General features: G+C 37.1%; 1 protein-coding gene across 5 annotated transcripts; it reads right to left on the reverse strand.

Moving 5' to 3' along the window:
- Positions 1–1,612: 1,612 nt before the first annotated feature.
- On the reverse strand, positions 1,613–19,228 carry LOC763713. Of its 5 annotated transcripts, none has more exons than XM_030992179.1 (6): positions 19,042–19,060; positions 13,600–15,504; positions 12,635–12,781; positions 12,325–12,471; positions 8,310–8,463; positions 1,613–1,800 (listed from the first exon to the last, which is right to left on the reverse strand). In XM_030992179.1, exons 2-6 carry the CDS (start codon positions 15,476–15,478, stop codon positions 1,650–1,652), a joined length of 2,478 nt encoding a protein of 825 aa, XP_030848039.1. In that variant the 5' UTR covers positions 15,479–15,504; positions 19,042–19,060; the 3' UTR covers positions 1,613–1,649. The 5 variants fall into 5 exon arrangements, with proteins under 5 accessions (XP_030848039.1, XP_011672103.2, XP_003725783.2 ...); XM_003725735.3 differs by lacking the exon at positions 19,042–19,060 and adding an exon at positions 19,119–19,228 and having other exon boundaries at positions 1,614–1,797; XM_011673800.2 differs by lacking the exon at positions 19,042–19,060 and adding an exon at positions 19,119–19,228 and having other exon boundaries at positions 1,614–1,800.
- Positions 19,229–20,625: the final 1,397 nt, after the last annotated feature.

Raw genomic sequence — 20,625 nt, forward strand, 5'->3', positions numbered from 1 at the left:
CTCTCAACTCTCCATTCTTATCCTCTTCACTTTGGTATATGAACTCCTCTATGCTTCCAAAAATCGTTTTTCCTGTCCTTCTCTCTTCCTCCAAACCCATGTTCCAACTATTAGGTAGAGCACCCCCAAAATAAGGATACATCAAACAACATTTTGGTTTTGTATGAAAGATATCATTGAATCCTTTATATTGCTACTAACATTTTTAAGATCGAGTAAGCGGTTCTTGAGAAAACAAAACAAAAACAATATTGATTATTCACCGGAAAAAAACCTGCCATATAATGGAAAAATAAGGTAAAAATTACCTTTTCCCAATTTTACATGCATGTAAAATTGGTGGCTATCAAAAAAACAATGACTATTTAACGCTTTTTGAAGCATTCTCTGAAATTTTGTAGATTTGGTCTATCTCCCAAACGAAAAAATACTGCAACGTTAATATCAATGTACGTCCATGAGAAAGGTCACAGCTAACCTGTATGGTAAGGTCATCGGTCTACATTAAATGGAACATATGAAGAAAGTCCATTTTTAATTTTGTCAGGGGTGACACTACACGCACAAGGCACTGCACTCGAAAGTGGTATATATTTTTAAAAACATTGTAAAATATTTTCGTAAAAATTGAAAATTCACACATACCTGGCTGAAAATATTTACTTATTTTGTGTGAAAAAACGAAGCCCCCTACCAGCTTTGAAAGTCTATAATTCTTGAGTTGTAAATAGTTTGATTTTCAAGTTAGGCAGTGTATTCAGTGTGTGACAGACATTCTGTACGTGCACTACTACTCTTTTCTCCTAATTTCTTTCTGAACATTCTTTTTCCTCCCATTATTTATTTTCTTCTTTCTTTTTACCAAATCATTCACCACCTATTATATTTTTGTAATAAGTTGACAAAAAAATAAAATCATACAATTAAAATGGTAAATTCCAGTTAAATATAATCGTTTTCATTCATGATTCTTTCCTTCATATATTAAAAAGCATTACAAAAATATCTACTTGTATACACTTCTATTATACATGTATCATTAAACAGCACCAGAGGAACATGTAATCTGTCTTTTCAGCATCATCTAAAATAATAATTAAATGATCTACAAAACATATAAAATCACATCTACTTCATTATTTGAAACCTATTCAAATTCAAGGAAGCGTAATCCTCCTTTTCCACACACACAAAATCCTTGTTTGTATGACAACAAGGATGCCAGTTAGAATTGATCAGAGGGCCTGAAAATCACCTAGAATGAGCTATTTTGTACACACACACAAAAGTCTAAACTATGCTCTGAAAATAACTTGCCAGGCCCTGAATGCATTCCTGTGGCAATTACTGGGTGTCCCAGATACATAGAGTATTTTTTGCCCTTTTTTAACTGGCTAGAAATGATAAACTCTTAGTCTTTTCAGGTATTGATCAAATTCACATCAACCTAGGGGGCGTTTCACAAAACTTGTCATCAGTGACAAATGACAGTTTCAGTTATAAGCTACTGAAATCCTTGCTTCTGATTGGTTATCAGCAGATTTGTCACTGATTTCAGTCATTTGTCATTGAAAAAAGGCTTTGTGAAACGGGTCCCTGAATTCTTACAAGGACAACTAAAAATCATAAAAAGACAGTTGTACTGGTGCTTATAACCCATGCAAAATTTGTATTTCACTTGGTGGTACTTTGCGAAAGGACGGTTGGTCTTTCTTCTTCGTCATGAACACATCAGGAAACGATAAAAGATTGACGAAGGTCCCAGTGTCCTGGTCCTCTTCCTCTAGGTTTGCATCCCTGCTAGGACATGAGAAACAAACAAAATTGCAATGTAACCTGGGCCCTGTTTCACAAAACTTGCCATCAGTGACAAATGACAGTTTTTGTTATAAGCTACTGAAATCCTTGCTTGTGATTGGTTATAAGCAGATTTGTCACTGATTTTTATCATTTGTTATTGAAACTAGATGGAACTTCAACTGCGCGCAGTCGAAATGATGCCTCCGTCATAGAGCAATTTAACAAACCAAAACAGAAGAAATTTGTCAATTTCAAGTTCAATTGTAATCCATTAACAGGTTCTCAGAATATCGTGATTACAAGCAATTTCTCATATACATATATGACCCTTTGATCTTTGACCTCATGACCCTAAAATCTACTCAGTTCATTGGCTCTGCAAGATGTCCCGAGTTAAATAGTAATCCCTCTGTCAGTTCTAATGAGAATGCGTTCACAAGCTATTTTTGCATACATTATGAGCCCATGACCTTTGACCTATGACCTCATGATCCAAGAATCTACTCAGTTCATTGGCTCTGCAAGATACATACATAAACTAAGTTTGGCAGGAATCCATTAATCTGTTCTAATGATAATGCGATCACAAGCTATTTTTGAATACATAATAAGCCGCATGACCTTTGACCTTGACCTGATGACCCCAAAATCTACTCAGTTCATCGGCTCTGCAAGTAACAAACATGACCTAAGTTTGGCAGGAATCCATCTATTGGTTCTTCAGATAACGCGATCATAAGCTGTTTTTGCATACATAATGAGCCCTGTGACCTTTGACCTTTGACCTCGTGACCCCAAAACCTAATCAGTTCATCGGCTCTGTAAGATACATACATGACCAAAGTTTGGCAGGAATCCATCGATCGGTTCTTCAGATAACGCGATCACGAGCTGTTTTTACATACATAATGAGCCCTGTGACCTTTGACCTTTGACCTCGTGACCCCAAAATCTAATCAGTTCATCGGCTCTGTAAGATACATACATGACCAAAGTTTGGCAGGAATCCATCAATCGGTTCTTCAGATAACGCGATCACGAGCTGTTTTTGCATACATAATGAGCCCTGTGACCTTTGACCTTTGACCTCGTGACCCCAAAATCTACTCAGTTCATCGGCTCTGTAAGATACATACATGACCAAAGTTTGGCAGGAATCCATCAATTGGTTCTTCAGATAACGCGATCACGAGAACGGGACGTACGGACGGACGTACGGACGGACAACCCGAAAACATAATGCCTCCGGTTACTTCGTAACGGAGGCATAAAAAGAGCTTTGTGAAACGGGTCCCTGGAGATCTGATACTTACAGTACACCATGCCAATCAATGACATTGGAATTATCGCACTGAAGGTGCACTGCACATATCCACTCATATTCTCAAAATATAAATATTCACATTCAAGTTCCTCTACTCACTTCTTGTCTACATCAGTCTGTGTGTTGTACTTTCTCATATGTAAAGCTGAACTGTATCTACAGTGAGCTAAATTATTCATACCCTTACCAAGTTTTGTGACTTTTGAAGTAAGAAAAAAATTGATTTGTCCCAATTTTGTGTTTCTTAAAGATGTGACATATTAAAGCTTACATTTGAAAGTATTCAACAGAAGCCCTAATTCAACCAGTCCATCTGTCATTCTTGATTTATGAAAAACACAAAAAGCATCAAATTTACAAGGGGTATAATCATTTAGTTGTTAACTGTATCTATCATCAGCATTAATATCATGCTGATTTTGGATGTGAACGAGCCCAATGACCTTTAACCTCATGACCCCACAAATCTATTCAGTTCATTGGCTTTGCAAGATACATACATGTCCAGAGTTTGATGGTAATCCGTCCATCGGTTCTAATGATAATGCGATCACAGGCTATTTTTGCATATATAATGACCCCCATGACCTTTGACCTCATGACCTCCAAAGCTATTCATTTCATTGCTTTGCAAGATAGATACATGTCCTGACTTTGATGGTAATCCGTCCATCGGTTCTTATGATAATGCGATCACAGGCTATTTTTGCATATATAATGACCCCATGACCTTTGACCCCCCCCCCCCCCCTCTCTCTCTCTCTCTCACTTGCCTTTTTCTTTCCTTCTTTCATTTCGATTCCTCCCTTGTCTGATTGAATTTATCTTTTACCTTCTTCAGTAAGATACCATTACTGCAGTTCACACATTACGTGTTCAAAGTCTGGTTTTGAAATATAGTATGTATAAATCTTTAGTGCGATATTTTGATAGTATACGCATTACTCACAATTTCCGCATGCGCATTCCCATTCCCATAAAAGTATAACTTCATTGATTGTACTGTTTTATTCTGTATGAATGACAGTAAATGTGACACTATGAACTGTAATTTTGCATACACAGTAATTATACTTCCTCTAATTCTCTCTCTCTCTCTCTCTCTCTTTCTCCACCCCCCCCCCCCCCCCTCCCTCTTCTCAGTCTCCCATGGTTACCTGTTTACCTTTTACTTCATTCTTTCTACTATCCTCCTCTCGATTCCCTCTTATCTATCTCCTTTTCTCCTTTTTTGCTATATCTCTCAGTGCAATATGTGAACATAGCTTGACCCTATTTTAAGGACACTGTCTTAATTATTTTGATTGCTGTATTGTTTTTATGCTTGAGGGGCCTGGCAGAGCCTTTTCGAGAGAGAAATTGCTTTAAGGAGAGAAAAAGAGATTATTTCTCAAATGAAATGAAAGGGCTATTTGACATTCAAGAGAGAAAATTGTCTTGAAGAGAGAAAGAGAGGTTATTTCTAAAATGAAATGAAAGGGCTCTTGTCAAATAGCCCTTTCATTTCATTTTAGAAATACAATGTAACCTCTCTTTCTCTCTTCAAGACAATTTTATGAGATGGAATGCTCAATCTGAGGGCTTGTGGTGCTCTTTGAAAAGAGCACACTGAATAGGGGCAGTGCAATTTAAACTTCAAGGGTGGATTAGAGTTTTTACCGCTCTAATACATCCCTTGAAGAGCACAAAGAGCCCTCAGATTAGGCAGCAAGTAGTGGAACAAACCCTTAGTGCTGGACACAACATAATAATAAAAAGGATAAATCCTTCACTGAATACCGGTAGGGATTCTTGCTATAAATTGTTACCTTTCTTCGCTCCAGTGATCTCGAGGCAGCAGACGGCAAGAAATTGGGTAAATAATTTGCCTATGCCAGGAGTCTTGAATTTTAAAAAAATTAGGAAATTCTAAATAGTCGTCATGAGCTACAGAAATTGTAATTTCCTCCTTGAAAGTCACATAGCCCCTTTCATTTCATTTTAGAAATAGGTACCAGTAACCTCTCTTTCTCTCTTAAAGACAATTTTATATAACTTCTGTTTTCGTATTGTTGTACTTTCGTCCGCAGACTTCTTAGGCACATGTCAAGCCAAATCAGTTGAAAATGTAATCTGTAGGCCTAAGTGTAAATTTAAGTGTCATGTTCTTCCTTTTTTCTTTCTTTCTTTCTCTCTCTCTCTCTCTCTCTCTCTCCCTCTGTCTCTCTCCTTTTCCTCTAATCTATCCTCTATCCTCTTCTCTTTTACATTATACTCTCTTTTCTTCTCATTTTTCTTTGTGTGACATGCGTTACGCGTACGTGTGACATCGCACATAAATGCCAGTTGGAGATTCCCCCCCCCCCCATCTAATTACATGTATTGATCTCGATTTAAAAAAAAAAAAACTTTCGCATTAATTCTATTTCCGATATTTCTAATACTTACACTAATCTCCAATTTAAAAAAAAATTGTCTACTTTCTCTCAAGACAACATTATATAAAGGATTCATTAATGCAAGGCTATCTCACGAGTCATCTCGCAATTTCAATAACTTCTTGCTTTCCTCATCTCCCAGTCTCCCTTGCTTAAAATATTCCTCGTTACTTCCTTCCAATTGATTTCTCCACATCTCCATATATTCCAGTTTATGCACTGTATCTATTCTTCAACTACAGGTAGATGCAAATATTACTCAAAATCCATTATATAAATCACACTCAGGTTACAGCCAATTGACGAGAATTGCTTCAATCTATATTTTACATGTATCATTTTACATGTATCGGTTTGTTTGACTCTCGACTCAATCTCTTTCTCCCACTTTCTACTGATCTAACCTCCTTTTTCTAGAGCTTTGTGCAATCATTTATTTTCCCTTTTTGTACCTTTCTTTCTTTTTGCCTTCTACTATTTTCCTCCATTTTCTCCTCTCTTTTATTTTTTTCCCCAAAAAGCTATAATTTCTTAGCTACATACTTTTTCTATTTATTGATTTTCCAAGCATACTTTGTTCATGTTATATTGTAAAACAGCAACTGAGGAACTAACACTTCAACAAGCTCTGCTTCTAGTTAGTTCCTCTTTTCTCTATTGCATGAGAAATAAAATTGTTTGAATCAATATATGATTTTACAATGGCTATGGTGATATGTATTAACATAAGTTCATGCCTTTACATACCACAGAAGAAATCAAATATTTTATATTTGATGCAGAATAATATTAATATTTGAAGATTAGAAATACAGACAGGTTCCATAACCACTCAAGTGTTTCAAGAAAAAGTTAAGCAAATTTTGTCCTCGATGTAAATTCACACTAGCACTAGCGAGCTCTCCGATGCAGTCTAGACTCTTCGCGAGCTGTTTCATTGGAATTAATCGAGAAATTCCCCTCGCTAGCATGTAAATAAAAAATATTCGGGCCGAGCGGCAGCTTTTTTTTAACCTAACCTTGCCATCCTATCGCTGCATTTGATTGGCTCAATAGGAACTATACGTCATGCGCTAGTCATAAATATTCATGATACGCACGCACACAGGATCCGATGCGATAATTTATCAAATAATGAGATTTCATACAATTATTACAAGTGCAAAGCTATTTTTAGTTAAAATGAATGACATTACAAGAAAATTGGGTGGCTTACCGTAAACAAACGACTACCCAGGTCATAAGTTGTCCATTATTATTGCGACATACTGGTTTAGTCGAGAATCTGGCCAATTTAATTTTGATCTCCAACACACCGTACCCACGCAAATATTCATATATTCAAATATTAATATGCATAGCAGCTTGACAAGGTTAGGTTTAAAAAAAGACGCGGCCGGACAGGCACGACCAGCAAGGAGGACTTTTGCCCACCACTCCTGATGAAAAACACTGCTTCCGACTGGCACAAATTTCACATAAAAAACTGCTTTAAACGTTACTCTTTGTGAAGAAAAGTAGTACATACATTCATATTTCTGTCTTTAATCGTGTTTTATATGCAATTTTACAAGAATCATGTTTTCAATTTGACAATAAAAGATATTTTTTAAAGATTTGCCGAGATGGTTGTTGTCTAATGTTACGAGTCATGGAAGCTGCCATATTGAATTTACCGATGTAAATGTTATAATACACAGAGATAGCAGCCCAGGCTCGTTCGATTACTATTCTTATAAATGTTTATTTTTAATAGGGTAAATAAACAAATTCCAAATTTTCCTGAATAAATAAATAAATATACTGTAATATATATTATATTAATTTCATTATTTACATTAAAATTTGTCTGATATTGTTACAAATAAAATTCATATTTTTTTAATTGATTGGGTATGAGCCGAACTTGTTTTGATCAGCGCCTCGTACGCACGTGTATTCATGTTTATAGCTTGCGATCGCGACGTTGCAGAGGTCAGGATTTGGGATTAAAATGGCATCAGTGAAGTTGCGCCCACCACTAGACAGGCATAAATCACATAGGAGGAAAATGGGAAAAAAGTAAATGAAAGGTAGGTACAAAATCACAGGTTAATTAGCTTGCGAAAACGTTTACATTTTTCTGCCGAACATCCGAACCAGGCCCTTGCGTTCGGTTCAGTTCGGCTCAGTTCGGAAGTGCCATGTTCGACGAACTTCCATCCGGTTCGTCAGTTCGGCTACAGCACTATATGATTTCATTGAAGCTTTTCCTTTTATACATGTACCATTGTACCAAACATCAAAAAATAATTGCAGTGCAAGGATTGGCCATGAAATACTTCCAACATGAAGAAGAAAAAAAGAAGACATTGCGTGACGTCAATATGGGGTATATCCTGGTTATACCCTGAAGTCATCATTCAAAGCTATAGCAATAGGCCTATTGCGATATCGCCACTACAAGCAATATGACATGCGCAGTGCTCATCGCAAGCGTAGCATGTGTGTACTTTGGACAAAGGTGCAAGTAAGATATTTATTTTCAGAAGTCATTCTTTGTAAAGTACATTTTCAGTTTTTTATTTTTTGATGAAGAATTTAATTCAAATATACAATGTACTCTTTTTGAGGTCCTGGTCAAATTATGGATAAACAGTGACTGGCATAGTGCTATAATGTCCTTCATCTCCAATAGTCCATAATTTCGACCAGAGCCTCTCGGTGCATGGTATATTTTATTGCTATACTGAACTCCACAGCATATAGTATTAATATCATGCATGTACCTGTCTAGGTGAGTTACTCGTTGATTCAGTACTGCCCTAGCTGCTGCCTTGAGACATCGTAGCACGCCAAGGTCAGACTCCAAAGATGGTTCCAAAGTGATAGGACTCCAAGGGCACTTTGACTGTTCTCTCATTTCTCGCTTCCATCTGTACTCTGGAGAAAAGAAAAAAAAAATTAAAGGTAAAGATCAGTTCTGGTCATGCGATTGCATTGTGTGTGAAACGTTGTGGAATCGATCAGAAAAGGTTGATGATCTAGCATATAAGTATTGGTGTGTACTGTAAGGTTCTGGAATCACAAAATGATAAGAAATTTGGCCCAGTCTTGGTGAAGTTACAAGCACTGTACACAGACAGATGTATATGGGACTACGCGTCACGTGCGTGACACGTGCGCGATATCTATCAGGTCCAAACAGATATAATAATTTACCAAATATATCAATTAGTAGGCGGATTGTAGGCGGTTTCCCCGGCAAAATTGGTACTGTATATTAGCCAAAACGTATTCTTTCACATGATTGGTAATAAGAGCTTCCATTTCACTTTTTGAGAGGGGGACTTTCCAAAACTGGTCTTTACCTTGAAACAGTCGAAACTCAGGAAGAAAAAACACATACCAGAGCTGTGAGCATTTTAGTTCTTGAAAGCTAAAAATAAAACCTTTTGGAGGCTACAAAACAATCCTGTTAAAAACTTGATGAACTGCAAGAACATAATATAATTATTTTTGACATTTGTAACGCATTAAAAGGGCAAGACCACTCCAAAAATAACTTACTTTCAATAGAAGCAGAAAAATCAAACAAACCAATCAAAAAAAGTTTGAGCAAAATCGGACAACTTATAAGAAAGTTATGAATTTTCAATGACATGAAAAACTTTGAAAATCACAAGACATATTGGCAACTCACTCATGAGTCTTTGACATCATTGCCTCACTATCCACAAATTGTTTTCTTTATACTGATATCATTATATTATATTGATATACAATGTATATTGAAAGTAAGTTATTTTTGGTTTGGAATTGCCCTTTAATTAGTTCATACTAGTTGCTACTGTACACGCTTTAGATTGTATTTATTATTACCCTGGTCATTGGATTCATTTGCTAATCCACACACGAAAGAGCACATGCTCCACAGCCTGGGGATTATTCTGGCCAGGAGCCATTTTACAAGAGCACATACAGGTATGCCAATCCAACCACATTAACGTTTGCATGTATTCCTATCCGGGACCCATTTATACACATAAACAAAAAGAAGCAATTAAGATAAAATGCCTTGCTTCATAAGGTAATTAGTCCCATTTACAAGTCAAAAAATGAAAAGGTTAAATTCCAATGGCATTTGAAAAACAATACCTATTTAGAGCTTCCCTCAAAATAAAAGAGTTTGAAAAAAGCTTTTTGTTGAAAAATAACTACCATTAGTTGTCGAATTGACATAAGTGATTGTAATCACCTTAGTAATAGTCTGATTTTCAGACCCTTGTATCAAATGGTCGTAAGTTTTGTAATGCGCAAAGATTCAATTAGTTTGATTTTAGCCATTACAAGTAGTGGGTTATTGATGGAGACAAATTATGCTCATGTACCCGTTACAGCTCATTTTATGTATGTTATTACCCCCCAAAAAAAGATGTCAGTCAGTCACCCAATAGTATGACAGTGAAGTCTAGAAGGTAAACGGCTTTCCTTGCATAATTTGAATACTACAGGACACTGCTAATGTTTAAATTTCAGAGATATGACATACACTGTAGATGACATATTCACAATTCTGGCAACATTCTACAGAATTTTATGTTGGCAGCAAAAGGGCCATAGTATCTTTAAACCACTTGACCCTGACATCTAAATCGAAGCGAGCTTTTATAATAGAAACTCTGCAATCGAACCCTTTTGAATAGGGGCCATTCCATGGTAACTCGCGTTACACTTAATGGGTACATTGACACGATAATGTGCCTATGTCTTAAGAACTGCTAGGATCTACAAGATACTTTTTTCAAACATGGACAGGGTAGATATAGAACAACTGAATGAAACAAAAAAGAAAATTGAAGAACAAACATTTTTAGATTCTTGGATTATTGAATTTCGGTAACTCGCGTTACAAAAAAAGGACATGGTCAATCCTATGAGACCCTCTTTTCTCCTCATACTAGACAATCTTGACAAAATCTTTCCTACTTTAATTTGATAGTAGGTTGTGACTTACTAGTATAAGATCACAATATTAAAGATAAGAAAGAATAGACTAGTAAAATGCAGGAAGCAAATATGTCGGTAACTCACGTTACGGTAACTCGCGTTACATTTTGTCCGGAGGCCATTTTCACCCCTATGTAATAGATCAAATATCACAGGACCCCTTAGAATATGGAAATATATTCATCTTTTCCATTTAGCGAAATTTTCAGGAAAAAATATTACAAGAATCCTGTGTAATCTGCAATAAATTGTTTTTTTTTCATCTACAGTCCCACATGTGCGTTTTTGATGATGGTTTGAGATCTTAGGAAATCAACAAAAATGAAAACTAAATTGTATTGAATTTGAAAGGCCCTAATGTTTTATGAACATCCATGGCATAAGGTTAGTGATAAATCAAAGAATTAACATAAGAGGTACATTTCTTTTTTTTATGTCATGTCCTTCTTCTCATGGAATGGCCCATAGGGTGATGAGGTAAGTTTGACAATCAACCACTTGAGAGCAATTATTTTTCTTAATGATCCTTTCACAAATCAACTTGGAAATTCTGGTATCTACTTCTTCATCTGTGTCCAACAATCAATACCCTCTGAGCAAAGCACTCTTTTTTTCTGAAAGAGAAGGTCAAGCCCTGGTAAAGGTCTAAAATAATTGTTCTCGTTCTCTTTTTATATGAGCTTTAAAATCACCATATAAGCGGAGGGCCAAAGTCAAATATCATGCTTAGTTTTTGAGTTGCCTGCCACTACCGCATAAACTAAGCACACATTGTTTATTTGAAAGATTTTATCATGATACACAATATTTCAGAGGTATTTTTTTTCAATTTGTTGTGAACACCCCTAGATCGGAGGGGGTGTCCAAAAAAGCGGCCCTTTGGACGAAAAAAGGTATTTGTTAATAATATTTTAAGGAAACCTTGAACCACCGTAAGTTTGGTGTCATATGAAAGAGAATGAAATTACCTACATTTAATACCAATTTTAACGAATTTGGGATTGATTAACAAATCGCAAATTTCAGTAAAAACATGATTTTTTTCAAAATATCGAATTTTACCAAAAAACATTATTTTCCATATCAAAATCAGAGAGGTGAATTTTTTTGTAACTTTTTAGGAATTCTCCCATGTACAAGGAAAATATCCTGTGTAAAAAAGAGGTTTATATCTCATTTCAATAAAAAGTTATAGCAACCCAAAGTTATTGATTTGATTTCCACAAAAACAAAATGTTTGCTCACATGTTAATTGTATGCAAGGGACGTCACAAATCTACAGAAATTACGTTTGATATTTCAATGTTGAAGAAAAAATTCTGAAGATTTGTGACCACAATATGTCCTTTGAGAAACGAATGCCAGGAATGGTTAGAGGAACTAATGGCATGAATGGCCTGCCATAGTTCAAGTCCAACTTAAGTCGATCTCAGTCTCTGTGAAACATCCCCCCCCCCCCCAGGGCCCTCTAACAAAAAGATATGTCAGCAATTGACCATAACTCAGTCAATTGATGTACGTTTGATCAATCAGTCCCACAATCAATTGTTAAAGGGAGAGTAGCCTGACGAGACTACGTGTCTTTCCCGTGGCCATGTAGAGATTAAGTCGCTGTCTACCGTTATTCAAGTCCATTCGTTTAATACGTGCAGTTGTCCAAAAGACGTAGATGGCGTTAACCAGTATTTGCCAAGCTACACTTCCTTTAAGCTTTGTGTTATGGGGGCCCTATACTCATCTTGATGTTTTAGCCACTGCGGTAGACACAAGACATAAATAATAAACAGTAAATACCATTTTTCTTTCTTGCATCTCCTTTGATTGGTCCATTGATGACTTTAAGTCTAGTTTTAAAAGTATTATCTCCTGGCTTAGCTGTCACTTTCCTTTTTTTCTTGTTCTTCTTTGACTTCTTTGGTTTGGTCTTTGCATCATCTTTGGCTATATATGACAAACAAAAGAGAGAAAGAGAGAGAGAGAGAGAGAGAGAGAGAGAGAGAGAGAGAGAGAAACAGAGCGTGTTATGGGGCTCATCTATACTCATCTTGATGTATCTAATAGCCACTGCGCTAGACACAAGACATAAATAATAAACAGTAAATACCATTTTTCTTTCTTGCATCTCCTTTGATTGGTCCATTGATGACTTTAAGTCTAGTTTTAAAAGTTTTATCTCCTGGCTTAGCTGTCACTTTCCTTTTTTTCTTGTTCTTCTTTGACTTCTTTGGTTTGGTCTCTGTATCATCTTTGGCTATATATGACAAACAAAAGAGAGAAAGAGAGAGAAAAAGAGAGAGAGAGAGAGAGAGAGAGAGAGAGAGAAACAGAGCGGGGAGAGATAGGGTGAGTGAGGGGGGAGTGAGAGAGAGGAGACGAAGAAGAGAAGAGAGAAAAAAAAAGAAAAAACGTTATTGGCTTGTAGGGAATATACAAATTAAAAAAATCCATTAAATGTGATTTATTTGACAAATATGAATATACAAATATGCAAATAAGGGGTAAAATATACAGGACAAACAGGTTTATTGGAATGATGCAATCAAAATGAAATTGAAATTATTGAAATGTTAAAGAGCTGAGAGATACAAATTTCAAACATTGGGATTAATGAAATACCTAAAGATTTCATCTGTGTATTTTATACAAAAAAAGAGATAAACAATCGAGGTGAAAGAGAGTATGGAAGGGGAAGGGTAGAGAGACTGAGATAGAGAGAGAGAGAGAGAGAGAGAGAGAGAGAGAGAGAGAGAGAGTATAGAAATTAATAATTGAGGCAAGAGGCAAACAAAAGATATTTATGAAGCACCTCCATCACTTTGGCAGTGATTATTCTATAATGCACAGGTGGGAAGTATCCATCGTGTCTAAGATCTGTGGATAATTTGGGGTCAAGCGGTCCAGAGCTATTTACGAACTCGCTTATTAACAAGAGAGACACAGAACATTACACTGTGTAAAAGTAATCATGCAAAATTGAATGCAAAATTGAATACAAAGAAGAGCATGCAATTAGCTGACTAGCAAATAGATTATGATGGTGGCAGGGTATGGTGATATATGGTGAATTACCTGATCTCTTTCTCTTAATAGCACTATCCAGACTTGCTGGCTTGGTCAACTGTTCATCCTTCTTTTTCTCCACATCCCCATCAATGCCATTAGAGTTGTCCTCAAAGAGATCGAGTGATACTTCAGATGATGTCCTTTCAGCTGCCCCTTCAAAGATCTTGCCATGTATCATCTCAATAGGCCTACATGTCGGCCCATTATCGACAGTTGCTGATGCCAGAGTATTGCCATCGATGCTACCGCAGGCCCTGAGGGCTTCCAGAATTCGGGGAGTGGTATTCCTGTGGCAGTACAACCTAAACATCTGCTTTCCTATTTCTGTCACTGGTAGAGATGGGGATACTGCACTGTGTGCTTGCTCTTTTGGCAATTGAGGACAATGAGAAGGTTCTGCAGGAGTGGAGTGGAATGGCGTGCGACTCCTATCACTTGATTCTCCTACTTCGATATCACTCGACGATGAGTTTTCTGAGTCCTCACTTGTGGCAGCCATTTCAACGTCCTGGTTTGTTTGTGACCCATATTTCTGTGAAGTAATCTGTTTCTGGTTCTGTGACTTCTTTCCTCTAGGAACAATATCTCCACTGTTATTATTATCCCTATCATCTTGCCCTAACACAATTTTACTTACTGCCACATCTTGGCTGCAGGTACTTGAAGAATCGTCAGAGAGTCTTTGAGCATCTTCAAGCTCACCAATGCTGTCTGGGGTACTATGATTAGTATCTTTATCCATAACATCATCACGCTCATTATGTGACTGCATCTTTTGTCCTGCACAAATGACCTCACTTTCATCAGATATTCCATCAACCGTTCCCTGTTGGATAGGAGTCAGTGACACTTCCGATGGAAGGACAACTTCTCTGTGACCTCTTGGAGACTGTTGTTTCTCATTCTTGAAGAAGCTATGTATCTCCTTCTCAAGGGCAGTCTCATTTGCTTCACCATCATCCGAGCTCTCACTGACGTCTGACTCTGTGTCACCGGCACCCGCAGAAAGGGAAGATCTTTGGACCATGGTGGAGTCGGGTGCCCTGAAGTCATTCTGAGCTTCCTGGGAACTGAGGAATCTCGATACTGTTCTCTGCACGCTGGCTTGAGTGTCTGTCTCATTTCCAGACTCAGTATCAGTGAAGAGTTCCTGACTTGGGTTGTACAATTCATCCAAACTTTCAAAGCCCTTGTCTGGTTTAACTCCATGTTTTCCTAACATGCCATGATTGGATGCATGTGAGGAATGTCCATCTTCTTTCCGCTTGGATGTCATTGTCAATGCTTCATCTTGCATACAGGTCTCTCCCTCTTCCAAGTTGTTGTGCCTCTTTCTACAACTCAATTTGTTCAACTTCTTTCTTTGACATCCTGCTCTGTCAACCGATTCCTTTCCTCCCATTTTTTTGAGAGGTACCTTGAAAGGACTGCAATCTGTCTGTGCTTTGATGTTTCCATTTTTCTTATTTTTCTTTCTTCGTTGCTTCAGATCAATAGCCTCCTCAAGCTTCTTCATATCTCTTGTCATGGAGATTGTATGACGTCGTTTTTTCTCAGCTGAACTGGGCTTCGCTCCATAGAATATTCTCCTTGGCGACATATGAGGTTTGACGAAGACATCGCGATCGCTCCCCAAGACATCGTCTTCATCCTTAACATACTTCCTAGTGGACCCTTGCTTCTTTTTACTCAACGCTTGTTCAGCCGAGGAGCTACAGCTAGCTTCCTTCACTCCTGCTGACCTCATCGACCCAGAGACATCTTGACCATTTGCAAAAGGAATTTGGGGCTCATGGGGTTGGGTGTACAACTTGCGACGACTTTTCTTCTCCCCTCCCTTTGAATCTTCTTTCTTGCTCCTCTGATGCTTATCCATCATATTCATTGCAGAACCAGGAAGGGTCTTGTTACCTTTGAGGTGTGAAAAAAAGACACAAATTGATGATGATGATGGTTCATCTTAGTGCTGTAGCCGAACCGCCGAACCGAACGGAAGTTCGCCGAACATGGCACTTCCGAACCGAACCGAACCGAACCGAACGCAAAGGCCTGGTTCAGATGTTCGGCAGAAAAATGTAAACCATTTTGCAAGCTAATAAACTTGTCATTTTGTATCTAATTTTCATGTCATGATTGCTCATTTTATATTTACTTTTTTCCCATTTTCCGCCTTTGTGATTTATGCCTATCCAGTGGTGGGCGCAACTTCACTGGCACCATTTAAATCCCAAATCCTAACCACGCTACGTCGCGATCGCAAGCCATAAACAAGAATACATGTGCGTGATCAAAACAAGTTCAGCTCAAACCCATTCAAAAAAAAAAAAATTGTAACCATATCGGACAAATTTTACAATATAAATAATGAAATAAATATATATCATAGTATGGTATTTATTTATTTAGGAAAAATAGGGCTTTTATATTTTTCCTATTGAAAATAAAAACTTATAAAAAACAGTTATTGACGAGCCTGAGTCTCTATTATTAAAGATAGCAGCTTTCATGACTCTAAAATTAGACAAGAACCGTCTCGGAAAATCTTTAAAAAATATCATTTATCGACGAATTGAAAACATGATTCTTTTAAAATTGAAAATAAAACACGATTCAAGACGTAAATACGAATGTAAGTAGTATTTTTCTTCACAAATAATTACGTTTAGAGCAGTTTTTTAATGTGAAATTCGTGCTAGTCGGAAGCAGTGTGCAGAAGTCCTCCGTGCTGGTCGGCCCTTGGCAGGGCGGCCAGCCCGCCCAGTGCCGACCGCCGTGGCTATAACGCTGCTTGCTATTTCTACCGAACCCCGAACCGAACCAAGTTCGGGTGAAAAATTGCCGAACTCTGCCGAACCGAACCGAACACGAACATAGCGTCTGACTTACAGCACTAGTTCATCTTACCAACGTTCACAACATAAATAACATATACATGTACCCATACTAGCAACCATCAAATCTAAAACTGTCTGATAAAAGAGCAAAATATTTTTGGGATAAGCCTGCCGAGCTACTAGGAATGGCCCAATGAATTGTTACATGTGAGGTGTGAAAAAGACACAAATTGATGATGATGGTGCATCCTACAAATCTTCACAACATAAATAACATTATACCCATGGCAAGCATCAAATCTAAAACTTTCACTCTAATTGATGAAACTAAAAATAAACTAAAAAGTAATTAAAAGAGCAAATTGGCAAAACATTTTTGGGATAATTAAGCCTGACCTGCCGGGCTATTAATCATTATAACAAACAAAGAGCTGGCTTTTATTTCACGATATTTTCACAATAGGCCTACTTGCGACATCGAAAATGTACCACAAGAAATGTATATTAAATGTTTGAATGAACATCAGACATTTTAAAGTTTATCTGCGCCAGGCTATCGCCGGTAATGCGATGGGATGGTCCTGCATGCACCCACACATACATGTATAGCTGCATTACTATCCTGGCTGAGTTTTAAAAGCTGTTTTATTGATTCTCAACATTTCCAGCACCACTGTACAAAACTCAACTGATTTCACTTAAAATCGGTAGTGACAATTGATGACACCTAAATAGCAGTAAAATACAATTTTTTCAACTTACTGATCAATGTTAAAAAGAATAATTTAACTAGATGGAATTTTGACTGCGCGCAGTCGAAAATGATGCCTCCGCCATAGAGCAATTTAAACAAGTTTGGAGTTTAAATCTCCAGTGGTTCTTGAGATATCATGATAACAATCTCAATGTATGGAATTTCATAAGTTGACCTCTGTGACCCTTGACCTTTGACCTACGTGCTCCAAAATCTAATCAGATTGTCTTCCTATGGTGATACACACTATCATTAAGTTTGAAGTTTAAATCTCCAGTGGTTCTTGAGATATTATGATAACAATCTCAATGTATGGAATTTCACAACTTGACCTCTGTGACCCTTGACCTTTGACCTACGTGCTCCAAAATCTAATCAGATCGTCTTCCTATGGTGATACATACTATCCTTAAGTTTGAAGTTTTTACATCTCCAGTGGTTCTTGAGATATCATGATAACAATCTCAATGTATGGAATTTCATAAGTTGACCTCTATGACCCTTGACCTTTGACCTACGTGCTTCAAAATGTAATCAGATTGTTTTCCTATAGTGATACACACTATCACTAAGTTTGAAGTTTAAATCTCCAATGGTTCTTGAGATATCGCGCTAACAAACTCAATATAAGGAATTTCATAAGTTGACCTCTTTGACCTGTGACCTACGTACTCCAAAATCTAATCAGATCGTCTTCCTATGGTGATAAATACTATTCCCGAGTCTTAAGTTTAAATCTTAAATGGTTCTTGAGATATTGTGATAACGGTCAAACGGGACGGACGTACGGACGGACAACCCGAAAACATGATGCCTCCGGCACCACCTTCGGTGGCGGAGGCATAAAAATTCAAATTGTAAGTCTATTGTCAAATTTGCTGATCAGCGCCACATCGGTTTCATTGTGTGCATTAGAATTGAGTTATTGACTGCTTTGAGAGACCTGGCTGTTTTATTGGCTCAAGAGAACATGCACACATCTAACTTAGAGTTGAAAAAAGTTGCATTTTACGGCTATTTATAATTTAGGTGTCACCAATTGTCACTTAATTAAGCACCGATTTTGAGTGAAATCAGTGGAGTTGTTTGAAAATGTTGAGAACAATAAAATAGAACAGGTTTTAATAGTACACAGCCACTCCAGCAAAGCATAGAGTCAATGCTAAGTAATGCGTATTGACCTCTAGTAGGAGTCTAGCACTGCACCATACACATTAGCATGGCCTCTCTAGATCCATGCTTTGCTGGAGTGGTACTGCACTACATGTTGAAAGGCAGAAGAATTGCACTCATGATAGTCAATACACACATAGACCTAACACACAAATGCACGCAAAGAAAGACGATGTGGCTGATCAGCAAGTTTGACAGTAGACCCTAGACTAGGGCTAGATAAGTAGATTCATTAATTGAATTTTTAAATTATTCTTTCTAATACTTCGGTAAGTTGAACAAATTGTATTAGAGTCTACTGCTAGACTCTAATTTAGGTGCATGTCATCAATTATTGTCACTAGATGTAGATCTAGTCTAGATGTAGACCCTAGATCTAGATCTAGATCCAATTGTAGTAATCTAGACTAGATCTAGACCCAATTAAAGTACCGATTTTGAGTGAAATCGGTTGTGTACACTATACAGTGGTGTTTGAAATGTAGAGAATCGATAAAAACGGCTTTTACCGGTAATACACAGCTAGCCAGGATAGTAATGCAGCTATAGACCTAGTCTATGTCTGTACACAGTCAGGATAGGGTCTGCGTTGCACTGCTACACTAAATTCTTAGCTTCATGCACACAAAATTATCATCATATGGGACTGCATGATTAAGATTTGGACTTATCGACTGAAAGAATGACATTATTGGCGAGTGAGAAAGGACTTCGGCATTGACTAATTTAGAATCTCTTAATGAATGTGTAATAAATAGCCTTACAAGTTACAAGTACAGATGGTAGACACTATTTCAGGACATCCACTCCCACGTTTACGTATGACGCCAGCTCGACAAGTACAGCAGACAACCTTCAACGTTTGCGCGTGCACTTAACGTACTTACATGTATAGACACCGATCTCTCTCACCTTTCATTCAAGTTTCAAGTTTCAAGTTTATTTGTCTTCCAGAAAACACATGTGACAAAATATAATAGAGTATAATCATAACAGTACAATGTAGAACAAAGGAAGACGAGGAGACCTTGGTTGAAGCACAGCTTGTTAAGTTAAGGCCCCCTCATATGATGTGACAAAGATAACTTATTTATGAATACAACAACAAATATGGAATATATAAAACTATTTACAAAATACTCTCAGAGAACAACTACCCAACGTTGCATCTAATATGATCTAATATGGACAAACCCAAGCCGACACCAAGTCGAGACATCAATGAGTTATTGCTCTCTGAGTGCAGAGGTCAAGTAGGAATATATGGTATATGTAGTATGTACAGATGAGAAAGAAGAAGAAAAAAGAAAAGGGATAAAGGGGGTTATATGTCAAAGTCAAGAATTAACGAAAAAAAGATCAAGAGTAGAGTTAAATATGCTACAGTACACTAACAATAAAGCTTGATAACACATTCATGTGTCATCGACATACTTGTCAAGAAAATATGACTTAAGTCTACGTTTAAAAACTGAGATACTTGAAGCATTTGTTATGGTAGTATCAAGTGAATTCCAGAACCTGGGGCCAGTGGACATTAGTGTATTCAAAGTGAAGGTTGTCCTTGCATATGGTAAATGGAGAGCAGAAGCCTGTCTAGTATTATAGCTGTGAATTTGGTTATTTCTTCTAAAGATTTGAGCAAGGGCAGGAGGGAGGTCTCCAGAGTGAATGCTAAACATGAGCATTCCAAGTTGCATTGAATATAGATCTTCTAGTTTTAGAATACTGTTTTCATAATAAAGTAGATTTGTATGTGCACGATAATTTGCTTTACAAATTATTCTAATAACCCGCTTCTGCACAACAAAAAGCCTGTGGATTTGAGTTTTGGATGATTTGCCCCATGCCAACATACCATAATTGATATATGATAAAATAAGAGTAGAGTACAAAATGAACAATACCTCTCGAGGTAAACATGATCTCAACTTATAAATAACACCAGTATTTTTTGACACCACTTTACTTAATTTGTCCACATGAGTTTTCCAATTCAGTTTCTCGTCTATGTATATTCCAAGAAATTTCGTTGAAGTTACTCTCTCAATTGGGTTATTATTGAATGCCACTTCGCCTGGCAAAATATTAACTGAATTACTGAACAGTATATAATTAGTTTTCTGAAGATTCAAGGATAACTTATTAGCATTAATCCACTTCATTACTTTTCGAAACTCTTCATTAACAGTTTTCAACAATGTTTGTGGACATCTATGAGAAAAAAATACACTTGAGTCATCAGCAAAAAATATGAATGATAATACACTT

The sequence above is a fragment of the Strongylocentrotus purpuratus genome, unplaced genomic scaffold (assembly GCF_000002235.5).
Source record: "Strongylocentrotus purpuratus isolate Spur 01 unplaced genomic scaffold, Spur_5.0 spur5_scaffold_2, whole genome shotgun sequence".
Classification (NCBI taxonomy): domain Eukaryota; kingdom Metazoa; phylum Echinodermata; class Echinoidea; order Camarodonta; family Strongylocentrotidae; genus Strongylocentrotus; species Strongylocentrotus purpuratus.